This window comes from Kwoniella botswanensis, chromosome 1 (genome assembly GCF_036426115.1).
Source record: "Kwoniella botswanensis chromosome 1, complete sequence".
Lineage (NCBI taxonomy): Eukaryota > Fungi > Basidiomycota > Tremellomycetes > Tremellales > Cryptococcaceae > Kwoniella > Kwoniella botswanensis.
Genome location: NC_088599.1, coordinates 7,400,346 through 7,422,869, shown reverse-complemented (window position 1 = coordinate 7,422,869; position 22,524 = coordinate 7,400,346). Strand labels below are relative to the sequence as shown.

Here is a 22,524-nt window from a genome sequence, read left to right as displayed (position 1 = left end):
ACTTTTTGGTTACTTTTCGTTCAATCATTTCCACTTCCACTTTAGTTCAACACAAGACAAATTGGATTACCGTCATGCTTGATGAACACCTATTATCAAATAATCAACCAACGATTAGTACTGTTCATGTATTGTCCTATATATCATCGAAGGAAGATCTTGACTCTACTCACCCTTTGAACCTTCTGATCCACCGTTCCCTGATCCATCCTCCGACAAACTCGATACACTCGCTCTATGACCCGATGGATTTCTAGAATGAGGTTGTGATATCGGTTGACCATATCCATAAGGTGGCATACCATTATGGTGATGTCCATACCCCCCTCCTCCTCCATAAGCGGCTATACCGGGTGGACCACCCATTCTCGTCGACATACTTGAAGGATCTACAACACCTTGTCCAAGCATATCATGCGGAGGTGACCTTCGTCTACTTCCATTCATACTTCCCGGCGAGGGTGGTCGTCGGCCGTAATCGTCATGAGTCTGACTTAGCGGTGTGGAAGTCTGAGTTCGAGGTGGATAACCATTGGCCATTGGGTTTCCACCGTATCCGGGTGTAAGCACCCCATAGGAAGATTCCCTAGAATGAGTCTGGAAGTTACTCTGCATAGGACTGTACATGTGTTGACCATGTTCCGACGCTAGGCCAGGAGAGTATAGTCCATGATGTGGGTGTGCACCGTAAGGTGACGGGATCCCTCCAGCAGGTCCATATCGATAAGGCTGTTGGTGTACTCCGGGATAAGCGGTGTAAGGTGAAGTGTAAGGTTGAGAGAAGAAAGGTTGTTGGTGTGCTGGCGGCATTGAGCCTACACTGGAATGTCCCGAGGAATGACCATTGACGGGTGAAGGGACTCGACTGGAAGCAGCTGATTGGGATTGAGCGAGACTGACACCAGGTGGAGGGATGGGATAAGCAGGATAGCCATGTTGAGGGTCGTACATGTACGGCGCGTAGGGAGCTGGACCTTGACTTGTGGGAGTAGCATAAGGTGAAGGGAGGTGTCCACCACTGGCAGTGGAGGAAGGTGTACCGCCGGCAGAACCTTTGGATTTTCGAGATGCACGGGAGGAAGATTTCAGACCGGCAGCTTCCATAGCAGCGTTGACGGCGGCTCGAGCAGCTGAGCCAGAACCACGACGTAGAGTGGGTGAAAGATGGGTTCGATAGCTGCGACATCCACGCTCAGTATATGATTGGATAAGAAAGTTTGCACACTCACTGTTGCTGCAAATTATCCTGCCTGCTAGTCTTTGTCTCACAACCTGGGAAAGGACATTTGAAAGCTTTAACACCCGTATGAATTCTATGATGTCTCTGCAAATGACCTCCTGTTGTGAATCCTCTATTACAGATTGGACAGACGTGTGGTTTCGTCTTTCCTTCTGCTGGTCCAGTTGCTCCGTTCTTTCCTTTCGACGACGCGACGGGAGCTGGTGAGTCGTTCACGGATGATTCGTCGGTCTTTATCGAGGTGATGGATGTGTCTCCTGGACCGTAGGGTGAGTCATGTAATGTAGGCGGATGAGACATGTGGGAAGGGGTGGAAGTGAGAGGGTTGGAGTGCTGATTATACCCCGGTGGTGGGAGGTGGGGAGGAAGGTGAGGGGAAGTCTCAGCTGACATGGTGGCTAAGCACGGGCGGTGGTATCAGCAATGCATATGTAGGGAGTCAAGATGGTTCAGATGGTCGTTGATATGCAGGTAGACATGTATGAATGGTCTGGTCGAGAAAATGGAAAAGAATGCTCACTGTGTGTATGTAAATGTAATGGATTTTGGAATAAATTTGAGGATTTTCAATGTGTCAGGTAGAGTCAAAAGTGTGTTTAAGGGTTTTATGACCGAATGTCGAATTGTGCTATAAATTCTTCCTTACCACCTTGTTCTTTATTCTTCTTTATCTTTTTCCCTTCAAATGAATACTGAATGCAGGAGATGCTTGGCAGATCCAATTCTACTGTTCACAAAGATTCCACTTTGATCGTCTGCTTGACTCGGTATAACGGTGGCCGGTATGTGAGATGTCCGTTGTCGTTGAAACAAAGCCAAATGAAAAATTTTTCCTTATGGTATTGATTGACGTGTCAAGTGGTGGAAGTCGGGAATGACCGTGATGTTGATGATGATGGTAATGATGCTATGTGAGCGCGCAGTATACAATAGACGTATGTACACTAAGATGAGAATCCAGAGAGAGCGAACAAAGCTGAATCAATGGGAACAAGAAGTCAGGTCGGTCTGGAATGATAATTGTGATTGTTTATGTATTGATGATCGAAAGGAAGAGTGCAATTCGAGGGTATTTTGCACAAGCCAAGGGTTGTTGTGTGTTGGTAGTATAGGTTGGTTTCAATCATCGTCATTGGGTTTATTGCGTCCGAGCAGTGGTTGATTATTCAAGAGGCAGCGCACAGAGGAAACAATAGGGTTGCGGTTTGGGTTATGAGCGATTCCCGAGCCGAACATGTGAAAACATGGACAAGAGTAGGTTGGGTAGGTCGAGTCGTTGAAGAGTATCATTGCCAAGTCAGCTTCTATAATCGACACAGCTTGTAACAGAAACCAAGAACTCTGGCCAAGACCCCAAAAGTTTCAAACAGAAATTGGACAGAGATGAGAAATATGTTGGCATCAAACGAGCGGAAGCACCTCATGACATATCACATTCTTCTGTAATATCCACACGAGTACACAAACAGAACCCAATGCTCACCATCAAGTGGTCATATAAACCATCAATAGATTGTGAGTGGAAGTAATTCAATCATCACCCCAGAAATCCGGCCGGCGGAGGGCGGAGAATAAATGGATATCATATCGTGTTCATGAGATAGATCTGTGTGAGTGGGGAAGGAGGAAAGAACGATGACAGATGAAAGGATGTTCTCAAACTTTGATGTTGAGGCGCATAGGGCAATGATAATTAATTGAAAGAAAAGAAAACATGCGGATCAGGTCCGAACGGACTAAAGAGCGTGGTTTTGACTTTCCAAAGGATGGCAAGGTAGAGGAACGTGTTAAAATGAGACGATGATCATACGAGTAGGCGTAAAGTATGGTAAGGTGGGGTGAAAGGAACTGAGGATTCGAAAAGATCGTCGTGATAGGGTAAAAAGGGAGGATCGTCTTTGGCCCTGCCCTCATTCCTCAGCAAGGGGGAGGGAGGATGGAATGAGGTGAAAAAGGTATGGAGATATCGCAAGTGGAGCTAGAGCCCAACAAACAGAACGTCGACTCACCGTGTATGTATACAATCAGTTCTACTCGTTTGATCCTCAACCAGGTATACTAACAACGTGGAAATGGGAGGCTCCAACACAACAAATCCAAGATTGTTTACAGTATGCAGCTTGCTTGACGTTTTGAGCGTAGTTCGGTCGTGTTCGTGCACTGCTGTGGAGTACCCACTCGATCTGGTCTACTGCTTGTGTCGTGATGATGTGCGATGGTTTGTAACTAGGAAGATCCTATATTCTACTGTATGGTAGTTTGGCTTTCCAACTTTTTTTGAAAGATCAAGTGAAAAGGAATGGAATGATAATGATGAAAGAAATAGGGTAGGGTCTTTTGCGTTTGAAGTATGTCGAGAAATCAAGGGCAAAGAAAAGGGTTTTTCTCTTTTCCTCTGAGGGGGGGTTTGATAGGTGTTTTTCGTTTTTTTCTTTGCTGTCTGACAATGAGGTGGCCTTTTTAGGTGTTATTGCTTCATTTGGTGATGTGATACTGTACAAATCATTGGTTTTGGTATGGTAACGGTAAGTATGGGTAACGACATACGTACACATACGTGGTTCCACTTTACATCCGCATCACGCATGTCTCACTGTATCGTCCAACCAACCAATAAGCGCTTGAGGATCAGTTGATTCCCAATCATTGGGTTATATGGGGAAAACAGCTCCAAACCCTTACATCCCTTAGAAGGAATTTCTTCTAAACCACGTCGTATGTCATCATCGTGCGTGCCTTGTTTTGCTGCACATGAGGAAATTAGATCTTAGACTGGATTGGGCATTCGCTCTCCGTCTCGTTCACTCGCGTTCGATGTCCTTGTCATTGAGACCGACACCGGAAATCTGCATTTGGCAAGTTGCTGAAGAGATACTTCGATCATCTCTGCGCAGCCGCTCTCTCAGTTTATGATGCAATCCCAAAGGCATCATCGTGTCAGAATGTCTTACAGCTCCCGCGTCTTCGCTCAAGCAAATTGTACACCACAAAAGAGTAACAGGGAAACACCACGGACATGCGGTAACGTTTCCCTCCGACACCCTTCCAGCACCCTTAAACGCATCCCCAAAATAACCAAGCCCTGAGGGATTTTCGGGTGAGTGGATCAAAGGGAAAGGGAAAGACACGAGAAGGCCGATATGCTTTTTTGCCTTTTGACCCGAGAGGGCAGTTAGGTATACGGCAGTAGCCTGAATGACTGAATGCCTGACTTCATCATTCGATGAATCACTATGAAGTTGCATTGCAGATATATCTGTGACTGGAATTCGTATCTCACACATTCCTCTTGCCTATCTACCACATATCACCTGAATGCACAGCAAAAAGATCATGTGATCTGCCAGTCATTCTTCTTCTATGGAAATCGGCCATCTAAAATTCACCTGGTCCAGGACCGAAATGGGTCCCCGTCGGGACACTCAACCACGGTGTACCCTTCGTGTCCATCGTGTTTGACCCGACGGTATTACCCCACCAGTCAAACGTGATGTTGTTGTAGCTCAACGCGAAAAAGATGATGATTGTCGCCAGAGCTGTACCAGTATCCATGGCTGCTTGTGTGAGGTCTACCCGTGAAGATCGCAAATTGATCTGCAAGTCAGCGATCTGACAACTGACTATGGCAATGAGTTATATGCTATACTTACAGTTGTATCTCTTCCACCAATTGAATGCTCTTTTCCTAATCAGGTAGTTGAAGAGGAATCCGAAGATGAACCATAAAGAGTATTGGGCTGAACACATCCAAGTCAGAGAGAGGCTCGTCGTGACTAACCACTGACTGTTTGTTGTGACTTACTGGTAGTGGCAGGAGGGATATTACCAGCAGCGTTAAAGAAAATAGGTACGTTGATATATTTGATCCAGCTATTGGGATATCTTCGGTACAACAACCAGACCAATACGGTAACCACGGGCTATTTGCAGCTCTGTCAGCTTTGATCATCGACCGTATACAGAGCTACAGCTCATGATGTGACTTACTCCAATCAAGAAGAAATACATCAAAGCGTTGTACGTTTGACCACTCTGAAACATCCTCTGAGGACCTATAGTACCCCAGATGATCGAGGCGTTGTAGACTACTTTGGCACCGGCACAGGTAAACCGGTTCTTGTTGGTTGGAGAACATAGGTCCTCGATGTGACCAATCATCCATCGGAGGACTACACGAGAATCAATCACATGTCAGAAAGTGCACCAGTCGGGAGATGGAGATAATAACGTCAACTCACCTCCTGTTTGTACCGCTGCTGCCAAGACAGTAGAGTATATTTGGGCGAAGAACAGAGTACGAGGAGGGATTTTCTACAAACCAATTTGATTCAGCACATGATTACTGTCTCTCTCTCGGCAGAAAGATCAATACACATACCATGTATTGACCTAGCTTCAAATCTTGAGCGAAGTCCATTCCATGTTTGACGGTATTATACCCATACATCTTGACCATCATGTTGGCAATGGGTTTACCAGGCCAGATATACCCTGCGATTAACTCGGTAATGATATTCAAGAAGACTGACAAAGTCGTCCACACAATATCAGCTCGGCTTCTCTTTTGCGTCTCACTTGTATGAGTTTACCACTTACTACGTTGATTGGTAGTTCCTTCCAAGATACCTTCAGGTATAATCAAAGTTACACCCATTCCAAAACAAATCACTATAAACCCCCAGACAGGCAGCCCTGTATCCCAGTATCTAGTTGTGAAAATACCCAATCCGAGAATAACAACAGTTAAAACTCCATACCACCAATCTGGAACTTCTTTATATGAAGCCATCAATCTTTTATGTATATCCTCACCACCATGTTTAGCATCTTTGAACCTTGCCCAAATTTCTTTTCCATTATACAGTACAGTGTATACAACTACGGCCGTGACGGCAGCAAAGGATAGACCGTAGGTGAGAGAATATGACATGCTAACGTACATGGGGGAATATTCTTTATATTTCTCTAATTCGAAGTCGAGGGTGAGCTTGTTGACCACTCGAGAGACGTTGTATGTTTTGCCTTGATTATCGAAAGTGCTACTTGACAGTAATGGAAGACTATGTACAAGTCGTCATTTAGCGCTTGGCATCGTACAGAGAAATTTGTAATGGCAGGGGTACACTTACTGTGCACTTTGCCAGACATTGGAATAGTACAAGATTGGAGATAAGAACAGATAAAAGATAACGATGGTTGCAAACGCATTACAGGAGATGTAGAATGGAGTGGTAAGTGGAGAAGCAGGTGAGAAAGCATAGGTGATTTGAGTCCAGTCGAAACTGATAGGTAATAAACCTAAACCAGAGCTCATCTATGTATACATGATGAATCATAATCACAATCAGCTTACTGTACTGCAAATCTTGGTATTGAGAAAGGACAGTTTGCCACTTACACCGAAAATCGCATTGACCTTTTGATTGTTGGGTGCGATCCAAGTTATAAATGCGAAAGTACTCAAGGAAGTCCAGATATAATCAGGGAACCAATACCAGACGAAAGCACCCAAAGTCAAATAGATGAAATATCTGTATCTTGTAATGGTCCATCCGTTTGCAGGTGAATGATCTTGCTTTTCGTGTAGAGCTCGTAGTAAAACAGTCGAGGGAAGGGACGACGGCCATATGAGGGCAGCGGGATAGACAAGCCATCTCCTGGAGAGGCCAGCAAGACCGAAACCTAATGCTTGAGTGGTAAGAAGGTACAAAAAGGAAAATCCAGCTCCGTAATCACGATTCCAATACACAGGACTGGTAATAGCTACTAATGAACCCATTGCATATGCGGTTCCCGCTGTGAGATTCACGCAAATTGCAATTAAGGAGTGCTCTTTTATTGACCATTTTCCTGGATTGATGTCGAAAGCCAGCGGTCCAAGAGGCACTCGCCATCGGGGGAGCTTCTCCCAAGCTTTTCCGATGGGGTGGACCAACAATTGAGCAACGACGTAGCCCAGAGAGAGGGATGGCTGATGGAAAAAAAATGTATTTTTGTCAGAGCGTGCTCCTTGACTGTGCATGTCCCAAGATCTTACTCACATATCTCAATCCGAAAAATTGATTGACCCCCGAGAAGAGAATGACGAAAACCGTGACGAGAATCCAAGCTCGGACGGCTATAAAGACGATTACCAGTCAGTGCCACATCCGCCACTTTCCAAAGGATGCCTATGCTTACTATTACATGGTAATGTCGGATCATCCCAATTGGGTACACAAGCTGCTACCTCGGGGACTAGACGGACCATCAGCAATATCATATGGCAATTTGAAAAGGATGACTCACACGGTGATTGATCTCCTTCTACAGCTACGGTGAACGCTTTATCAGGTGTGAGTTCCTCTTTCTCTAGAATCGCCACGTTTGCAGAGTTGCTATCTTCTCCAGTTGAAGCTTTTTCTAAATCTCGCTCTTTCTCTTTATAGTATTCTCCCGGTGAAGGTGGTGTGGGAGGTTCCTCAAGCGGAACCGACTCAAGATCGGGGTTGGCCGTTGAACCATGACTCAATCGGGGGTTTATACCTGACATCTTGTCGTAGCGCTAAAAGAGTATCAGGTCACTGTAGGGGAGCATAACATATGTAAGAGGGAAAGATTATTGGAGCAATTCATACGATATACCTGAATATATATCTTCTCACGTCCAGATACCAACATCACCATGGAATGAAAAATGGATAGGAGATAACACTTTGAAAAGAGCGTAATCATTAGCAACATGTACGCCATCGATAAGACCACTCGGATTTTACCACGTTATCACATAATCGATAGGAAATAGACTAGACTAGTTTGATCACTCGAAGCGATGAGCTGAACTGTGCTTCATTTAATTACATTTGTAGGCACCATACCAAGCAGAATCTGAGCTATTTTCGAACACCCTCGCCATCAAATGACAAAAGAGGTGTATCATCTCGGGAAACAAGGTTTAACAAAAAACAAGCTAACGGCTATCTCCTTTGATGGCGTGATAAGCACTTTGCCGCTGAGCCTGTAGCTTCTTCCTTTTCATCCTTATAAAGTGATGAGGTGCTTTCCCACAGATAAGCGAGGAGCTGCACGAGACATGCACGGCATTCATTGCACAATTTGTGAGGTCCGCAGATCCTCCGATTTACGGGAACGTCAAATACTGCGATCATGTTTTTTTATACCTGCCCCTTTCAATCCATTCACCAAGATGAAATTCAAGGTGAAAATAGTTTTTATGAGTATCTACAAATTTCAATCTCCAAAGATAAAGATAAGAAATTGACTGATATATCATGAAGAGCAGTCACAGTTACAACCATGCATCTAAGCTTGGTAAGGTTTACTACGCTACTCCAATTTCAACCTCTCCAACCTCTCCAAAGCCTTTCTCTCTTTCCTTTCCTTTCTCTCCCTCTTTCTCTCTATATTATCAGCCTTGGGACCATTAAACCAATCGCCCAGCTCGGTATCATATAATCTACCTTCTCTCACATTCATATTGACCTCTTTCCTCGTCAACTCATTCTGCAAGTCAAATTCTGTAATAGCAGAATCTCGAACTTCCTTTCTCGTTCGAGGCTTGAGGAAGACACCTTCTAAACCAATTTCGTCCAAATCCATAATCTCTTTCAATCCTTTATCTTTACCATTCATTACCCATTCTTCCACCGCTTCCTTTCCAGCTCTCTGCCTTTCTAATTCTTCAACTTCCCTTCGTGCCCTGTAAGCCTTGTATGTCTTGTATTTACCGAATCGCGGTGAAAGTTCTTCAGAGAGGTATAGGGGCATCAACAAATCGACGAAATTCGATTCCTCATTGTTCAGTTTCCTATTACCGTTCATGTGGTTGATGTAAGCATCGGAGAAGGAAGTATCGGCTGGCGAAGGCGCATTGACATGTTGTGGGACAAGATCCGCTGCTTTGGTCTCTTCGATAGCTTCTAATCCTGGTAAGACTAATGTATCCTGGATGGTCACGGCGTTGGAAGTGTCCAAGTCGTCGTCGGCTGAAAGGGATTGGACGAACAGTCAGAACATCAATGATATAAGCGACAAAAAAAGAAAAAGCATGACTGCACTCACGTTTGGGGTGCGAATATGGTTTCTCAGGTTTAGGCCATGCCAACCTGATACGGCTCGATTCCAGCTCAGCATTCGAAGAACTACCTCCACTTATCCTAGCTGCTATTCGAGTCCAATCTAGTCGTTGTGATTTTACGTTGAAATGGGTTCGAGCGGTTTTCATACGTGAGACGAAAAGACTGTCAAGTGAACAAGTGATTAGTTGAACTCAATTCAAACCACATTTGAGACAAAACGCACCTGTCAGGTCCTTTGCGATCATCGTAACATAGCTGCACGTTACTGTAATGGATCGGTCTCATCGTAGGCACATGATTCTTCTGATCGTCATATGACTGTTTTTGATTGTCCGTGAGAGTATCGTAGTTTGCTGGTCGGGAATGAATCACGTTGCTCTTCTTGTTCTAGAGGTACAGCAAGTTTAGCTTCATACCAGCCGATTTTATGATGAGGACAACCGATTGCAGATACGAATAGATTGAAAGCGAGATAGTCTATATACACGAGGTAATCAAGGGATTTGAAGGAGAATAACTGCAATAGGAGAATAAAAGTATCACACGATAATGGTCAAAAGGAGAGCTATTAACTCACATTGACACCCTCCAGAAACACCCTATTCCTAGACAAATCAACTTGTTTCACCGTAAATGTATTCCATCCTTCCGTGGCATCCTGCTGATTTATGAATTTCTGTTTGGGTGTACCGACTAACAATCTGACTTTATCCCCTGGTCTTATATTCCATTTCCTCACTCGATCTCTCGGTTGAACGAACTTGGTAGAAGCATGAGGTAGACGTGATGGGAGACTGTTCAAGTTTTCTTCAGTATCACACGTATATGACCACCTATGTTCGGACTAAGACTCACCGACCAGCGAATTTGTTTGGTCTAGTAGAGATAATATGGTGAAAACCTGCAAGGAGTGAGCTAATGAGTAACTTGCGAATGCAGTGATGAATCAGCTTACCTCTCGGTATCCTCGACAGGGGTTCACTTGTGGACATGGTGGGTTGCTGCTAGGTGGGGAAGATGATATCTGCTGTACGACGTTTTCGATGATATGGTGATTGTCCTGTATACCTTGTAAAAGTGTCAAGGTAGTGAAGTGTCCATCCGAAATATCAATCCAACCGACTTTTAGATCAGAACCAGCTTATCACTCTTCAACCATGAACATTGACACGTCACATGTTTTGCTCCTTGGCCACGTGGGGGAAAGCCCTTATGGCTGTGGGGCCCCGGTGTTGTGTGTCCGGTTGTGGGTGTGAATGTTGCTGCGTTTGAATGGGATACATGATCAACTCATCAATAGTGGAACAAAGGTATAGTTATATCAACACATCGACACATTGTTACGTCTCCAACATTACAAGAGATTTTTGTAGCCGCTGATATCCCTTGTCATTCTCTGCTGTTCCTCTCGATCCTCGACACCTAGCTCGAGTCTTCACAGATCCCATCATGTCCCTCCTCCCCTCTCTACCGCGTCAGGCGTCAACTTGGAGTATGTCCTCGGCATCCCAGCCTTCCACCCCTGCGACTGGTCCAAAACACATCATATCCAACGCAATGACCACTTTTGAGCCACAGACGCTCTTCAGACAAACCGAGAAAGTGATCATATCCCAAGGATGTCGTGTGAGAAGAGGCTACGCGCCATTCATCAAGGCGGATGCATTATTGGTGATCAGCAAGAGGGAGACGGGCGAAGAAGCAGCGTGAGTAGCTAAATCCATACCACGATGTCAGGTACTGAGATGATATGGTGCAGCATCTTCATTGTTACACCTCCAACGAGGGAAACAGCAGCTTCCATATTATATATCATCCCCATCATCCCAGGTTTCAAACATCGTCTCGAACAAACACCCCCTTCACCATCCAACTCGTTCTTCCAGCAGAGTGCCAAGCCTCGTGAGTGTCGATCCTTCCTTTCTTCCTATACATCTCACCTCGTGTCAAGCTGACATGTGAACAACAGACATAACATTATATCTCAGCTGTGAAGATCTAAAGCTCGAGCTAAGGATATCGGCGAGCCAGTCAGCCAAAGTGCAGAAACTTGTCGCTGAGCTTAGGAGACAGAATGATGCTGCAGGTGAGCTGGCAAGACAATAAAGGTGCATCGAAAGCGCAACTGACACTGGTGTGGTTACAGCTCAATCACCCTGTCCAAGAAGTATTAGCCATTCTTGGCTATCTCTCTACCCTGTCCAACCACCTAACGAAAAAGACGATGTGGATGATCTGTCATCGCCTCCAGTCGAGACACCAAGTAACATGACTCCTTCCACATCTAGTATGTATCACTCTCTATCAGCTGGACTAAGCCTTGCTAAGACATTTTTAGCTGCATTGACAGTCGATACTCCGCTGGCATCTTCCACGTCAAAAGACCCAGCCGAGCCCTCTGAAGAAGAAGAGCAATACCCTGATCCTTACCTTCCTACATTCTCACGTACCAAATTCCTCCGTAAGCGATTATTTGCACGACAGGATAAATGGTCGAGGCGTGAAAAAGTCAAAATCAGGATAGCAACGTATAACGTCAATGACAAGATCCCTCCAGAGGGGACATTGGAACTTGCTCCATTGGTTGGAAAAGGTGAAGAGGATATTTTGGTATTCGGCTTCCAAGAGGCTGGTGAGTGACGGATCTGATCCCCTACTATCTAAAGAATGCTCATACTTTCTGTACCAATGTGTAGACTTGCGAAGACAGTCATTATTGATCTCACAAGGTAATACTCGAGCAGAAGGGTGGGAATCGGCTCTCCTTGCTGGACTGGGATCAAGGTCTGGAGAATTCGAAAAGGTAAGTGAATTGTCAGTTTCAGCTATGGATCAGATCGGTTGACGCATGTATTCGCTGCAGCTTGTGATGACCCAGTATGTCGGAGTGATGATGATCATTCTAGTACGAAAGAGCCTGAAGGAGTTCATCAGTCGAGTCGAGACAAGTGAGAGGGGTATTGGGTTGCTCGGTTTTGGTGTATGTGAGATCCTATCTTCGTATATATGTCAATAACGCTGACGAGTTCCAAACTCGCAGGGTAATAAAGCGGTAAATACACCTCATATGGAGAGATTTATACAAATGCTGATCCTTCTTTAGGGTGTGGCAGTACGACTGAAAGTGCATGATACTACGCTGTGTTTCGTCAATGCTCGTAAGCTGAATTGGACTTGTCCGCTATCGAGGAAATAGCTGACTCTCCTGGAACTTCTAGACATGGCAGCATTCGCTACAGCTCTTGACAGAAGACGGTCTGATTATCAAGTACTGAGAACCGGACTCACATTCCCCAGACCGAATGAAGCGGATCTCACAGCGGCATTCGAAGAGTTCTTACCCGAAGCGAAAGAGAAGCTATTGACGCAGGAAGATTCACATATGCTGGTAAGCTCTCCAATGCATTCACTCATGTCATAGCTGACGATATTTTCCAGTTCTGGCTCGGTGATTTGAATTACCGAGTTGACCTGCCAGATGATCAAGTGAAGAAGCTCGTGGAGGAGAAGAAATGGGAAGAGATGTTGGCCAAGGATCAGGTAAGCTTGGCCAGACGAACCATGGGATGTGGCTAATCCGACATGCCTGCAGCTCCGAGCGGATATCGTGTCTGAGCAGTCCTTCGCCGGATTTTCCGAGGCTGATATCACCTTCCCTCCGTGAGCCATCGTCTTACTACTTGTATACAAACAAGCTAATGTAATTGCCTCTAGTACCTTCAAATACGTGCACGGATCCACGACACACGATCCCAAACGTGCACCAGCATACACCGACCGGATCATATATGACTTCCCCACCAACGAATATACCACTCCATCCTCCTTCGAGCTGAAATGCGATGAGTATACCTCTCATGACATCTTGTGGTCAGATCATCGACCTGTCACCGCGACTTTCAAAGCGGAGGTCAGAGTGGTCGATGAGAGCAGCAGAGGTGTGGAGCTTGCATCTGTCATGAAGGAGCTGGACAGACTGGAAGAGGTCTACCGACCTAGTCTGGAGATTGATGGCACCAGCTTGGAGTTTGGCGAGGTCAGGTAAATACTCGTTCGCATTTCCAATAGAGCGATCTCGATTCTGATATCTCACAGATACCGACAAGCCGTTGAGCGCGAGATGAAGCTTCGTAATGTCGGTCGTGTACCTGCAACATACAACTTCAAACCGCCTTCATCTGATAAACCCATTTGTAAGCTGAAGAAATCCTTCTAGTCTGATAATCTAGCTGACCAATCTAAAACAGGCAAGTCATTCATGTGGCCTTTCCCCGCGACCGCAGTTGTGGAGCCGGGACAAGAGATGAGCTTGAAGGTGGTGGTCAATGTGGACGAGTACTGGTCATCCAAGTTGAGTCTTGGTGGTGAAGATATCAATGGTACGTGACTGTACCTAGTGGAGAGCATGTAATATCCAGACTGACATGGGATGTTCTCCCAATCAGATGTTTTGGTACTTCAGATCGCTGGAGGGAAAGATACGGTAAGTGACATCGACTCTAGAAGTGGAGGGAATCAGCTCTGATAGTGGTATCTCAGTTCATCACCGTGCAAGCATCCTATCTCGCCTCTACCATTGGATTACCATTACACATCCTTTCAGCTCTTCCCACACCAATCAGACAAGTAAGCTTGGCGGATCGAAAAATCCTCGCCAGACCTTTAGCACCCTCCGCGACGAATGGAGAGGCTCCAGCCAAGCCTGTGAGAGATGTGTGGAGATTATTGGAATACCTCATGGCGAAAGGGAAAAGCGTGGAGGGCCTGTGGGTCGAGAACGGTGATGTTAGGGCTATAATCGAGGTGTGTCAATCTTACTTATTGCGTTGGTCATTTGCTGATGCAAGTCATGTGAATAGTGCTTAGACACAGGAGATGAACTGCCAGACGATCAAGCAAAATTGATATCTTTGGCTCTGCTACACGTTTTGACCGCTTTGCCGACCCCACTACTACCTTCCTCGCATCATACGTCGTGTCTCGCCGCCGAGGATAGAGATGCTGCCTTTGCTGTGTTAGAGGGCGTACCTCAGATCAACACGAATGTAAGTGATGTTATTGCAAGTCGAGGAGTTTTGCTGATGAATTGTGTTATAGGTGTTGATCGGACTGATGAGTGTCATAAGACTTTGCTCGAGCCCTCAAGAGGTCCCTGAGGTTGGTGGATTGCAGATAGGGGACTCGGAAGAGGACCAAGGGGTCACTGAGAAGGTAGACGAAGAACAAAAGATAGAGGAGAAATCTCCTGAGGTGGCAAGAGAAGATATAGAATTGGAGAAAGACACTGAAGATAAACCTGAAGAATCGGTAAAAGCGGAAGAAGCAGTGGGGAAAGCGAAAAAAGGAGATGATGATGATGAAGTAGATGAAGATGAAGAAGCTACCTTAGAGTTCATCTCGCTCACTCACAGTCAAGATAAACCTTTACCTGAGATCAATCAAGAAGCTCATGATAAACAGGATAAAGACAAACCTCTCAAACTTGCTTCTCCACCTAAGAAGGGTATTGCGATAGTTGAAGAACCGAAAACTCCACCTTCTGCTTCTTCCACAACGAAATTACATGATGTTGCTGAAGCACCCACGACTGAACATGCTGATGAGTTGAGTGAGTGTTCTCGTATATCAAAGCTTGAGACGGTGAAAGAGTGCTGATGAATTGATGAACTGGTAGTTAACGCATTGTGTCCGGCGATATTTGGACAGACTTCTGTGGTCCCTTCGGTGAAAGATAAGAGAAAGAGATTTATCAAGCTACTTCTGGAGGGATAGAAGAATGATCAGGATATTTAATGGAACCGGCGGGGTGCTACTTGGCTGTTCGCATTTGAATGATTAGTGAAATATGGAACTTAACACCGTGAGCTTCTTTGTACAGTATAATTAGTAAATAATCATGGACGATCTTGGTAGATTGAGTAGATATAGTATATATATATAGAGAATATCTTGCTTGCTATTATTATATCATTATGCCATATGCAAATCAACGTTGGGAACAATTTGTCTTTCTCTTTGATCTTCTTCACAAGCATATATCATCAAACATATAATACATCCATTCGTTGTCATGTCCTCAAAAGCCTAGTCTTTACCTTTGATATCGAAGAATATCTTCCACCAAGGTCTTGCGATTCCCTGCTCAGCGTTTCGGACACCATTCCTGAATCGAGTGTAGTAGTGTGGGTCGTTGGCTGGGGTGAGGATGGAGTTGGTGAGTGGGTACTGGAGTGGAAGGGGTCAATAAGTGGTCAGACAGGCGAACAGAGGCGAAGATGGGGAAATTTAGGGGAGAGGAGGAGGGAACAAAGGGGAGAGATAGAGAAGAGGAGATGTTGCAGGAGAAGAAGTAACTTGGGAGAAGGAGAGGTGCAGAGAGAGGAATTGGAGAGGCAGATGTGGAAAAGGGGAAGCACCGATGAGCGAAGATCGACATGGTCGTAGATGGACAACATTGATCAAACCCCACAAAAAGGATGGTATTCTCCAAGGTCAATCATCCGACTCACATTATTCAGTGCATTCCCACTCTTCAACCTCACTATCGAATCTCTCATCTGCGTTATCCTCCTCTGGTGACCTGCGACTTTCAACGCCTCCATCGAGGAGCTGCTCGCTGATGCCGAGTTTGGTGTGGAAGAAGAAGCGAATGCCTTTTCGGCTATAGCTTCGAGGGCGTCCGATAGCTGGACCGACTCGCCTGCTAGTGGTGAAGGAGGGAGGGATCGGATGAGAGGTCGGAGTGTTGATAGTGTTATTTTGGCGGATTGGGTGGACATGATGGATTGATTGAAGGTGGTGTGAAATCAATAGAGAAACGTGGTAGGATTGGATATGCTTTGGAGGAATGCTTGTTCAGGTCTTGGCTTGATCGATTATCTGGTTGATATGGATGGACAAAGTATGATATGAATGATCTTACAGTATACTGAAATGAAAGTCGATGGATGATGGTAAAATGCGAAATTTCACCTGAATCTCATCTTGATCTTGATCGTCCTCGGTTTCGGTTTTTTACGTTAACCTTGATCTCATTCGCATTTAACATTCTCCACTTGATCCATCAACATCATTCACCTATCTACCTACTGCACATCGATATCATACTGCTCACACACTTACAAGGACAAGGGTACACTCCGTCTTGCATACGAGAATCGTTGGCATACCGTACACACTCAGGACAGTCGACCTTTTGGACCGTACAAATCATCAATCTTATATAACCCATAACCAACATCCTCCTTCGATCTCATCACCATGCCCGCTCTAGCTGATTTGGTACAACGTGGGATCGTCCTAACGTCTGTTGGTTTGACTGTAAGTAGCACTCACCGAATGATTTTTCGAATGTAAACCATACATTCCACTGACTCATACGATTCTGCTCTCATTCGCCGCTGACTAACATATGTTCTACATCGCAGATCTACGGAGGAGCACTTATAACGCATGGTATAGGATATCGATCGTTAAAAGCCAAAGGAGTGAGTGAAATCTGTCTGTTGCATAAGATGTACCTCCAACCTTGTCTTGGTTCTGCGTGGAACTGATGATTGTCATTTCACCTTCTCTCATTGAACAGTACTTCGGAGGTCCAGACGAGGTACGTTGTTGGAATCAATCACTTTCCATTTGCATGTTCCAAGCTGATCTTTTATTGTATTAATCGCTCAACGCAGGATCAGAAAACGATAGATACAAATCCAACATTCACTACACCACCTACTCAACCATCATAGACATGGCACATACCCTAAACTTTTGTTCACCTTGGCATTATAATGATCTTTTAATGATATGCACTTCTCCCTACACAAATCGAACATTGTAAGGTACTGGAGCATAGTCCAACTCCCAATCTGTGACCCACTCATACTGATCGCTTGCCAGACGTATTCACCCGATCTGGTCGATTCCTTTAGTACCCACGCTGAAACATCCTTTCAAGTGGGCATGGCTTGAAAGTAATCATCTTGTCGTATTTCCTTTGAAGATGTAAACTAATAAGGGGTTGGGTATGGAGGATGTATCAAAGGATCTTAGGATCCTTACATCCTCAGGATCGATGACAGTAGGATTGTACTGCACTGCGCTATGCTGAGATATGTATGGGAAATCCTGCTGGAGTCTCACTCATTTTCACGGTTGGTTTGATTATTTACTCATCGAATAGGTTCAAGTCGTTCCACTCACTTCGCATGACCAAATCAAACTGGCTATAGATCCTGTCATTACGATAATCTTGAAGGTCAGGTTACCACATTCAGACAGAGGCATATAGCCTACCGTCTTTACTGTATTATCCGGGGAGATATCTGCCAAAGGAAGAACAAAGAAACCAACTCGAACTAGATAGGGAAGGTGTGACAAGACAATGGCAACAATCGTAGATGATTCGAATTCGAATTTGTTTTGGTCAGGATCATCATGGTGAGTTGACCTTAAAACCTGTCTTTTCATTATGTTGATGCTCATGTTTGATCTTCTGGTTCGTAGGAAGACGGAACATAGTGGTGAGTTTGGATCTCATAATGCAACCCAATCCACCATGACAATGGATTGATTTTGGCCAGAATGGAGGAAAGTGATACTGATATTAGGTGGGATGGGTTTGGACAGATGATCCCTTGACGGGAAAGTATTTCAACAGTGTGAGTGCCTCGAGATCGAAAGAGATCAAGCTGATTGATCGCTTTCCACTATAGACATTGTTAGTACGATTCATGACTCCAATTTGATCTGTTAACAAGTGTGGTAGCTGAAAGATTGGGAAACAGTCATTCCTCTACCATAAGTGTGAGTTTGGCTGACTCACCCCCTATCCACAACCATTTAGCTGATGAGGATTGTGTTGTAGGGAGAATACTGTATCATAGCATGGGAGGGAACAGACATCTACGTATATGGGGCACGACGTAAGAAGTGAGTCCGTCCCTTTCGGGCTGTTCGTTGCATATTGGCCAGATTCACATGCTTACACCCATATGTGCTCAGTCATGTGAGCAGGTCATTAACATAATACAGCATCATCTGCGATACTGATTTTCCTTTGGCCCGAAGGGACTATACGGAGTAGTGATAGATGGAGGAGATATCCAGTATTTTTCAGGTTTCTCACAAGATGGTCAATTCCAAGCTACCCTATTCGCCACCAATGGTCTGCAGGATGGCTCGCACACATTGAAGATATCGAATGAAAATGAGAGAAATCAAGATCAGTATCCTGATTATGTTTGGCTGGATATCGATTCAGTAGCTGTTAGTGGTACTTTGTAAGTGACCGAAAGCAGCTGAAAATCCATATCGAATTCACTATCATTGCTGATGATCGATATAGAATTAATGCAGATACGTCTGCTTCTTCGTCGTCTACAGCCTCATCAACAATCATATCTTCATCTTCCTCTGGGAATTCATTAAAATCTACGTAAGTAACATGATCATACTTTTGTCATATCACTCAATAGCCAGTGCCAATCGAATAACCATCTTCGTCAGTGACATATCCTCAGGTCAATATTCAGCAACACTCTCATCAGCAACGATAATCTCTACAGCTTCGGAGGTTCTGACATCAAGTAGTCAATCTCGATTACCACCCACCGATGGTCCAGTGGCATCTCCGGTTGCAGATCCTTTAGCCACGGCGGAGAATAGCGAGCAATCAAATGATCGAAAGTGAGTCGTCGTATTGATTTACACCACCACATTACCACTCACGGTCTTGAGTATCCTTCCGGCTCTTTCTATAACATGAGTGCTGATCGCGATGCAATGTAGGACTATCACCCTAGCAATTTCTATACCTGTCATTGTCATCTCGTCAATCGTCATATTCGTCTTTGTCGGTTTGTATTTCTATAGAAGGAGGAAGAGAAGGTATGAGAGACAATATGATCATGGCTACAATGGTTAGTGACTTAAAGTATCCTTTTATCAGACATGTAGGCAATGTTGATACTGTTTTGGCCGTGTAGGATATATGGAGGAGCCTCAGAGTTCTTGGAGATGAACGATTCAAGGATCCAAGTGATGAATTGCTTGAAGCATATTTGACACCCAAATCCGAATCCGTCTCTGACTTTGTGTCTTTGATTTTGCTGTTCTGTTCTGGCAATTCAAGAAGAAGGTTTCTATTGGAATTACAACATGCGGTATACCATCCTCCTACACAGTACAACAAAGTACCTTCCCTTTACAATCGTATATCTCATATTTCTCCATAATGATTGACCCATCCTGACACTACTGCTATTTCTTTGTCCTCGGCTTGGTCGGGATATGCGCTGTACCTGTAACAATGTAAATTCATCATGATGAATTTCTGTGACTCTTTGATACAGGTAACGATTCAAAACCACTCACTGGTATTGGAATCATGAGAGTATCATCGTATTTGGTACCATGATGATGCTTGCAGGGTCATGTATGATCTCCCTTTGTTATAAAACCTGCTACGGCTATACATGGCTTCTATTTCCCATTTGCAGATTGTCAACGAGCTCGATATCATCATCACTACTGCAATTCATAGAGATTGTTCCACTGAAAGACTTGACTAGCAAGTTGCATATCTGTATATATATATCAAAAGATAAAATCCAATTCAGAGACTAGCACAACTAACCCGAAATATAAATAATCAAAAGAAAACACGAAGGGGTTATCTAACCGTCGGGAAATCACGTTTTTATAGAAACATATCAGGAAAAAAAAAACTTCAGTTATAGGAAGATAATATATTCTTATGAACACACAAGAGCGAGGGCGAAGGAATTGTCCGATTTTATGAAAATGAAAGAAGATAGATACAGCAATTTAGATTTTTGGTTTGGTTTTATTTAATTATTGAGCTTCTCCAATATCTTCTTCTGCCTCTTCACCATTCTGACTATACCTACTTCCGTCGCTCATACCGCTCGCCCTGGTCTTGGTAGAAGGCGCAGTCAACCCTGTGGTGGGTCTTTCACCAGTTGGACTGGTGACTCCTCTAGGTCCAGGTGCGGGGAGAGCATCAATAACGGCAGAAGAGACCGTACCGTTATTGAGGTGAACGAATGATCGCATATCTCCTGGAGCAGGCGCAGAGGGAGATGGCATAGAGCCAGCAGCGGCGCCTGAGCTTGTGGAATCTTCAGAGTTCTTCTTTCCACCTAACGAAGTTAACAATCTCATTCCACTATTTTGTCTCGAAGCAGTTGGTTTAGGTTGAGCGACGTTTTGGGATAAAGGGGCAGTGCCAAAGGTGGGTGTTGATGGCGCCCCACCGGCTACTTTTCCTCGGGCAGCATAGACAGCAAGCATCTGGTCGGGACCGTAGGCTACAGTAGATGAACCGGCGATGGGTGAGGGAGCGGAAGGTGCCATAGGTACAGATGGAACATTGTCGAGAGCTTCAATTTCGTTGTTGTCCATTGCTGGGTTAGGTGATCGCTGAGAAGCTTGAGAGATCATCGATCGTCTCATGACTGGATAAAAACAAATACAAGTTAGCTTATGATGATGATCACTGATTGAGGAGAAGAAAAATACCCACGCATAACAGCTTCCATATCTCTCAATTCATCAACACTACCTCTAGCACTAGCAGCAGATTTGAAATCATCGACAGATAAAGCAGAAGCAGAAGATTCTCTTCGTTTATCACCACCACCTAAAGACATGAAACTTCTTCTACCGGTTCTAGTTCCCTTTCCTACCCTCTTCATATCAGTTTGATCGAATCCATGGGGACCTTGTAATTGCGATGGAGAGATTTGGATCTCGTCGTCATCCTCAATCGCAGAACCAGTAGCGTAAGCGGCTGATCGTCTGTTAGTAGGTGTAGAATTGAGTTCGTGAGCAGATCTGGAAGCACCGGGATTCTTGAATACACCCGAGTGGACGTTGGGTCTGATATCTCCTCCGAAGGATAATCTCGATCTTCTATCTGGTCGAGCAGATTCGGCAAAGGAGATTCTGGATTGTCTAACGTTTCCATCTGGCATGGCGAGCGAGCTTCGATTGACATTATCGGCAGAGTGGGTTCGTAAAGAAGCGAGATCAGGTCGTTGGAACTGATGGATACCTGCACCAGCCATGTTGTTCTCGACAGCATAGACTGAAGATGAGGGTCGACCGGATCCACCGTAAGTTGACATACTTGGTCTAGGTCGATCACCGCTCATAGAAGGTCTACCACCCATCGAGGGTCTGCCAAGGATAGATCGAGGTTTTTCTCCTGGTAAGGCACCTTTCTCCCATTCGAGATTTGAATGAGTAGATAAAGCTTGAGACCATCTCTTCCTCTTTTCGTTCTCCCTGTTTCTCCAGAACTTGACTGCGACAGCTATCAATACCGCAACGACCAACAGGGGGACGATAACAGCAGCTGCGATTGCTCCTTTGGAGATACCGGATTTGTCAGAGGTGTTGGTACTTGATACATCTTCGAAGACTGCATCTTTGGATTGGGTGGCAGCAGCAGCAGCGGTGGAAGTGATCACTTGACCGTTGTTGGTGGTAGTTGAGAACATTGCTGAAGCGGGGTAGTTGACGGTGAATACTGGACCAGCAGGTGTACTGGACATCCAAGACTCCGTATCACTCTCTACAATGTTCATTTGCAATTGAGCGGTCTCGGTGTCGTTCCACCATTTAGGTTGAAAGGTGACAGTCAATTGTCCAGCTGAGAAATCCTTGTTTCCCCATTGTTTGATTACTCCTCCTGATCCGTAGAGACTCAATGTGATTTGAGAGGAAGAGATGGCACATGATGTATCCCATTTGAAGGTAACATCTTTGGTGGCATCGACTGTATCGTTCGATTTGGGATAGACGTAAAGATCACCGTTGGCGAGGTTACAAGCTGTGATGATATCGTCAGCTCAGATCTACTGCGAATAAGGTATGATGAAATCTCTATGACTTACCTCGCTTCTCGTGAGACCTGATAGAATGAGAATGACCGCCAGCGAGTCCTACTCGGCCGGCAAAAGATGGGATACCCATTGTGAGTGTTGAAAGAGTGTAAGAGTGTGTGGGTGTGCTCGTTGAATGAGGCTATGAGGGGTGAGGGGGTAGGTGCGTTGCGTGGTCGAGAAGGGAAAAGGCGATACAACTCGTCAGCTCAATGATCTTGGGTGTAGTTTCGACGACGAAGGGTATCGTATGAATGACTCTCAGTGACAGAAAGTGCAATAAACGATGAGGATGAGGAAGATG

The 22,524-nt window shown here is 44.9% G+C and overlaps 8 protein-coding genes across 8 annotated transcripts; 3 read left to right on the top strand and 5 right to left on the bottom strand.

Annotated features, from left to right (window-relative positions):
* Positions 1-165: 165 nt before the first annotated feature.
* On the bottom strand, positions 166-1,633 carry L199_002807 (uncharacterized protein; the record flags this gene model as incomplete). Its single annotated transcript, XM_064888546.1, has 2 exons — positions 166-1,177; positions 1,230-1,633. 2 exons carry the CDS (start codon positions 1,631-1,633, stop codon positions 166-168), a joined length of 1,416 nt encoding a protein of 471 aa, XP_064744618.1.
* Positions 1,634-4,615: 2,982 nt separating this feature from the next.
* On the bottom strand, positions 4,616-7,772 carry L199_002806 (OPT family small oligopeptide transporter; the record flags this gene model as incomplete). Its single annotated transcript, XM_064888545.1, has 12 exons — positions 4,616-4,809; positions 4,891-4,977; positions 5,043-5,160; positions 5,228-5,409; positions 5,479-5,551; positions 5,619-5,764; positions 5,837-6,300; positions 6,370-6,554; positions 6,639-7,211; positions 7,282-7,358; positions 7,421-7,477; positions 7,529-7,772. The coding sequence occupies 12 exons, from the start codon at positions 7,770-7,772 to the stop codon at positions 4,616-4,618; spliced, it is 2,400 nt and encodes a 799-aa protein (XP_064744617.1).
* A 794-nt stretch (positions 7,773-8,566) lies between these two features.
* L199_002805 (uncharacterized protein) lies at positions 8,567-10,310 on the bottom strand (the record flags this gene model as incomplete). Its single annotated transcript, XM_064888544.1, has 6 exons — positions 8,567-9,225; positions 9,302-9,480; positions 9,542-9,705; positions 9,896-10,112; positions 10,174-10,219; positions 10,274-10,310. 6 exons carry the CDS (start codon positions 10,308-10,310, stop codon positions 8,567-8,569), a joined length of 1,302 nt encoding a protein of 433 aa, XP_064744616.1.
* Positions 10,311-10,767: 457 nt separating this feature from the next.
* L199_002804 (uncharacterized protein) lies at positions 10,768-15,090 on the top strand (the record flags this gene model as incomplete). The annotated part of the gene is made up of 19 exons (XM_064888543.1): positions 10,768-11,024; positions 11,078-11,220; positions 11,288-11,404; positions 11,465-11,605; positions 11,657-11,950; positions 12,015-12,121; positions 12,182-12,298; positions 12,422-12,476; positions 12,537-12,706; positions 12,757-12,858; positions 12,911-12,978; positions 13,033-13,359; positions 13,414-13,511; positions 13,566-13,697; positions 13,764-13,801; positions 13,858-14,121; positions 14,178-14,363; positions 14,416-14,926; positions 14,993-15,090. 19 exons carry the CDS (start codon positions 10,768-10,770, stop codon positions 15,088-15,090), a joined length of 3,225 nt encoding a protein of 1,074 aa, XP_064744615.1.
* A 312-nt stretch (positions 15,091-15,402) lies between these two features.
* L199_002803 (uncharacterized protein) lies at positions 15,403-16,097 on the bottom strand (the record flags this gene model as incomplete). Its single annotated transcript, XM_064888542.1, has 2 exons — positions 15,403-15,543; positions 15,828-16,097. 2 exons carry the CDS (start codon positions 16,095-16,097, stop codon positions 15,403-15,405), a joined length of 411 nt encoding a protein of 136 aa, XP_064744614.1.
* Positions 16,098-16,578: 481 nt separating this feature from the next.
* L199_002802 (uncharacterized protein) lies at positions 16,579-17,060 on the top strand (the record flags this gene model as incomplete). Its single annotated transcript, XM_064888541.1, has 4 exons — positions 16,579-16,638; positions 16,746-16,805; positions 16,904-16,924; positions 17,001-17,060. 4 exons carry the CDS (start codon positions 16,579-16,581, stop codon positions 17,058-17,060), a joined length of 201 nt encoding a protein of 66 aa, XP_064744613.1.
* A 635-nt stretch (positions 17,061-17,695) lies between these two features.
* L199_002801 (uncharacterized protein) lies at positions 17,696-19,333 on the top strand (the record flags this gene model as incomplete). Its single annotated transcript, XM_064888540.1, has 10 exons — positions 17,696-17,751; positions 17,818-17,834; positions 17,941-17,972; positions 18,179-18,243; positions 18,286-18,319; positions 18,382-18,593; positions 18,659-18,748; positions 18,820-18,999; positions 19,102-19,232; positions 19,299-19,333. 10 exons carry the CDS (start codon positions 17,696-17,698, stop codon positions 19,331-19,333), a joined length of 852 nt encoding a protein of 283 aa, XP_064744612.1.
* Positions 19,334-20,166: 833 nt separating this feature from the next.
* On the bottom strand, positions 20,167-22,311 carry L199_002800 (uncharacterized protein; the record flags this gene model as incomplete). The annotated part of the gene is made up of 3 exons (XM_064888539.1): positions 20,167-20,789; positions 20,858-22,168; positions 22,233-22,311. 3 exons carry the CDS (start codon positions 22,309-22,311, stop codon positions 20,167-20,169), a joined length of 2,013 nt encoding a protein of 670 aa, XP_064744611.1.
* Positions 22,312-22,524: the final 213 nt, after the last annotated feature.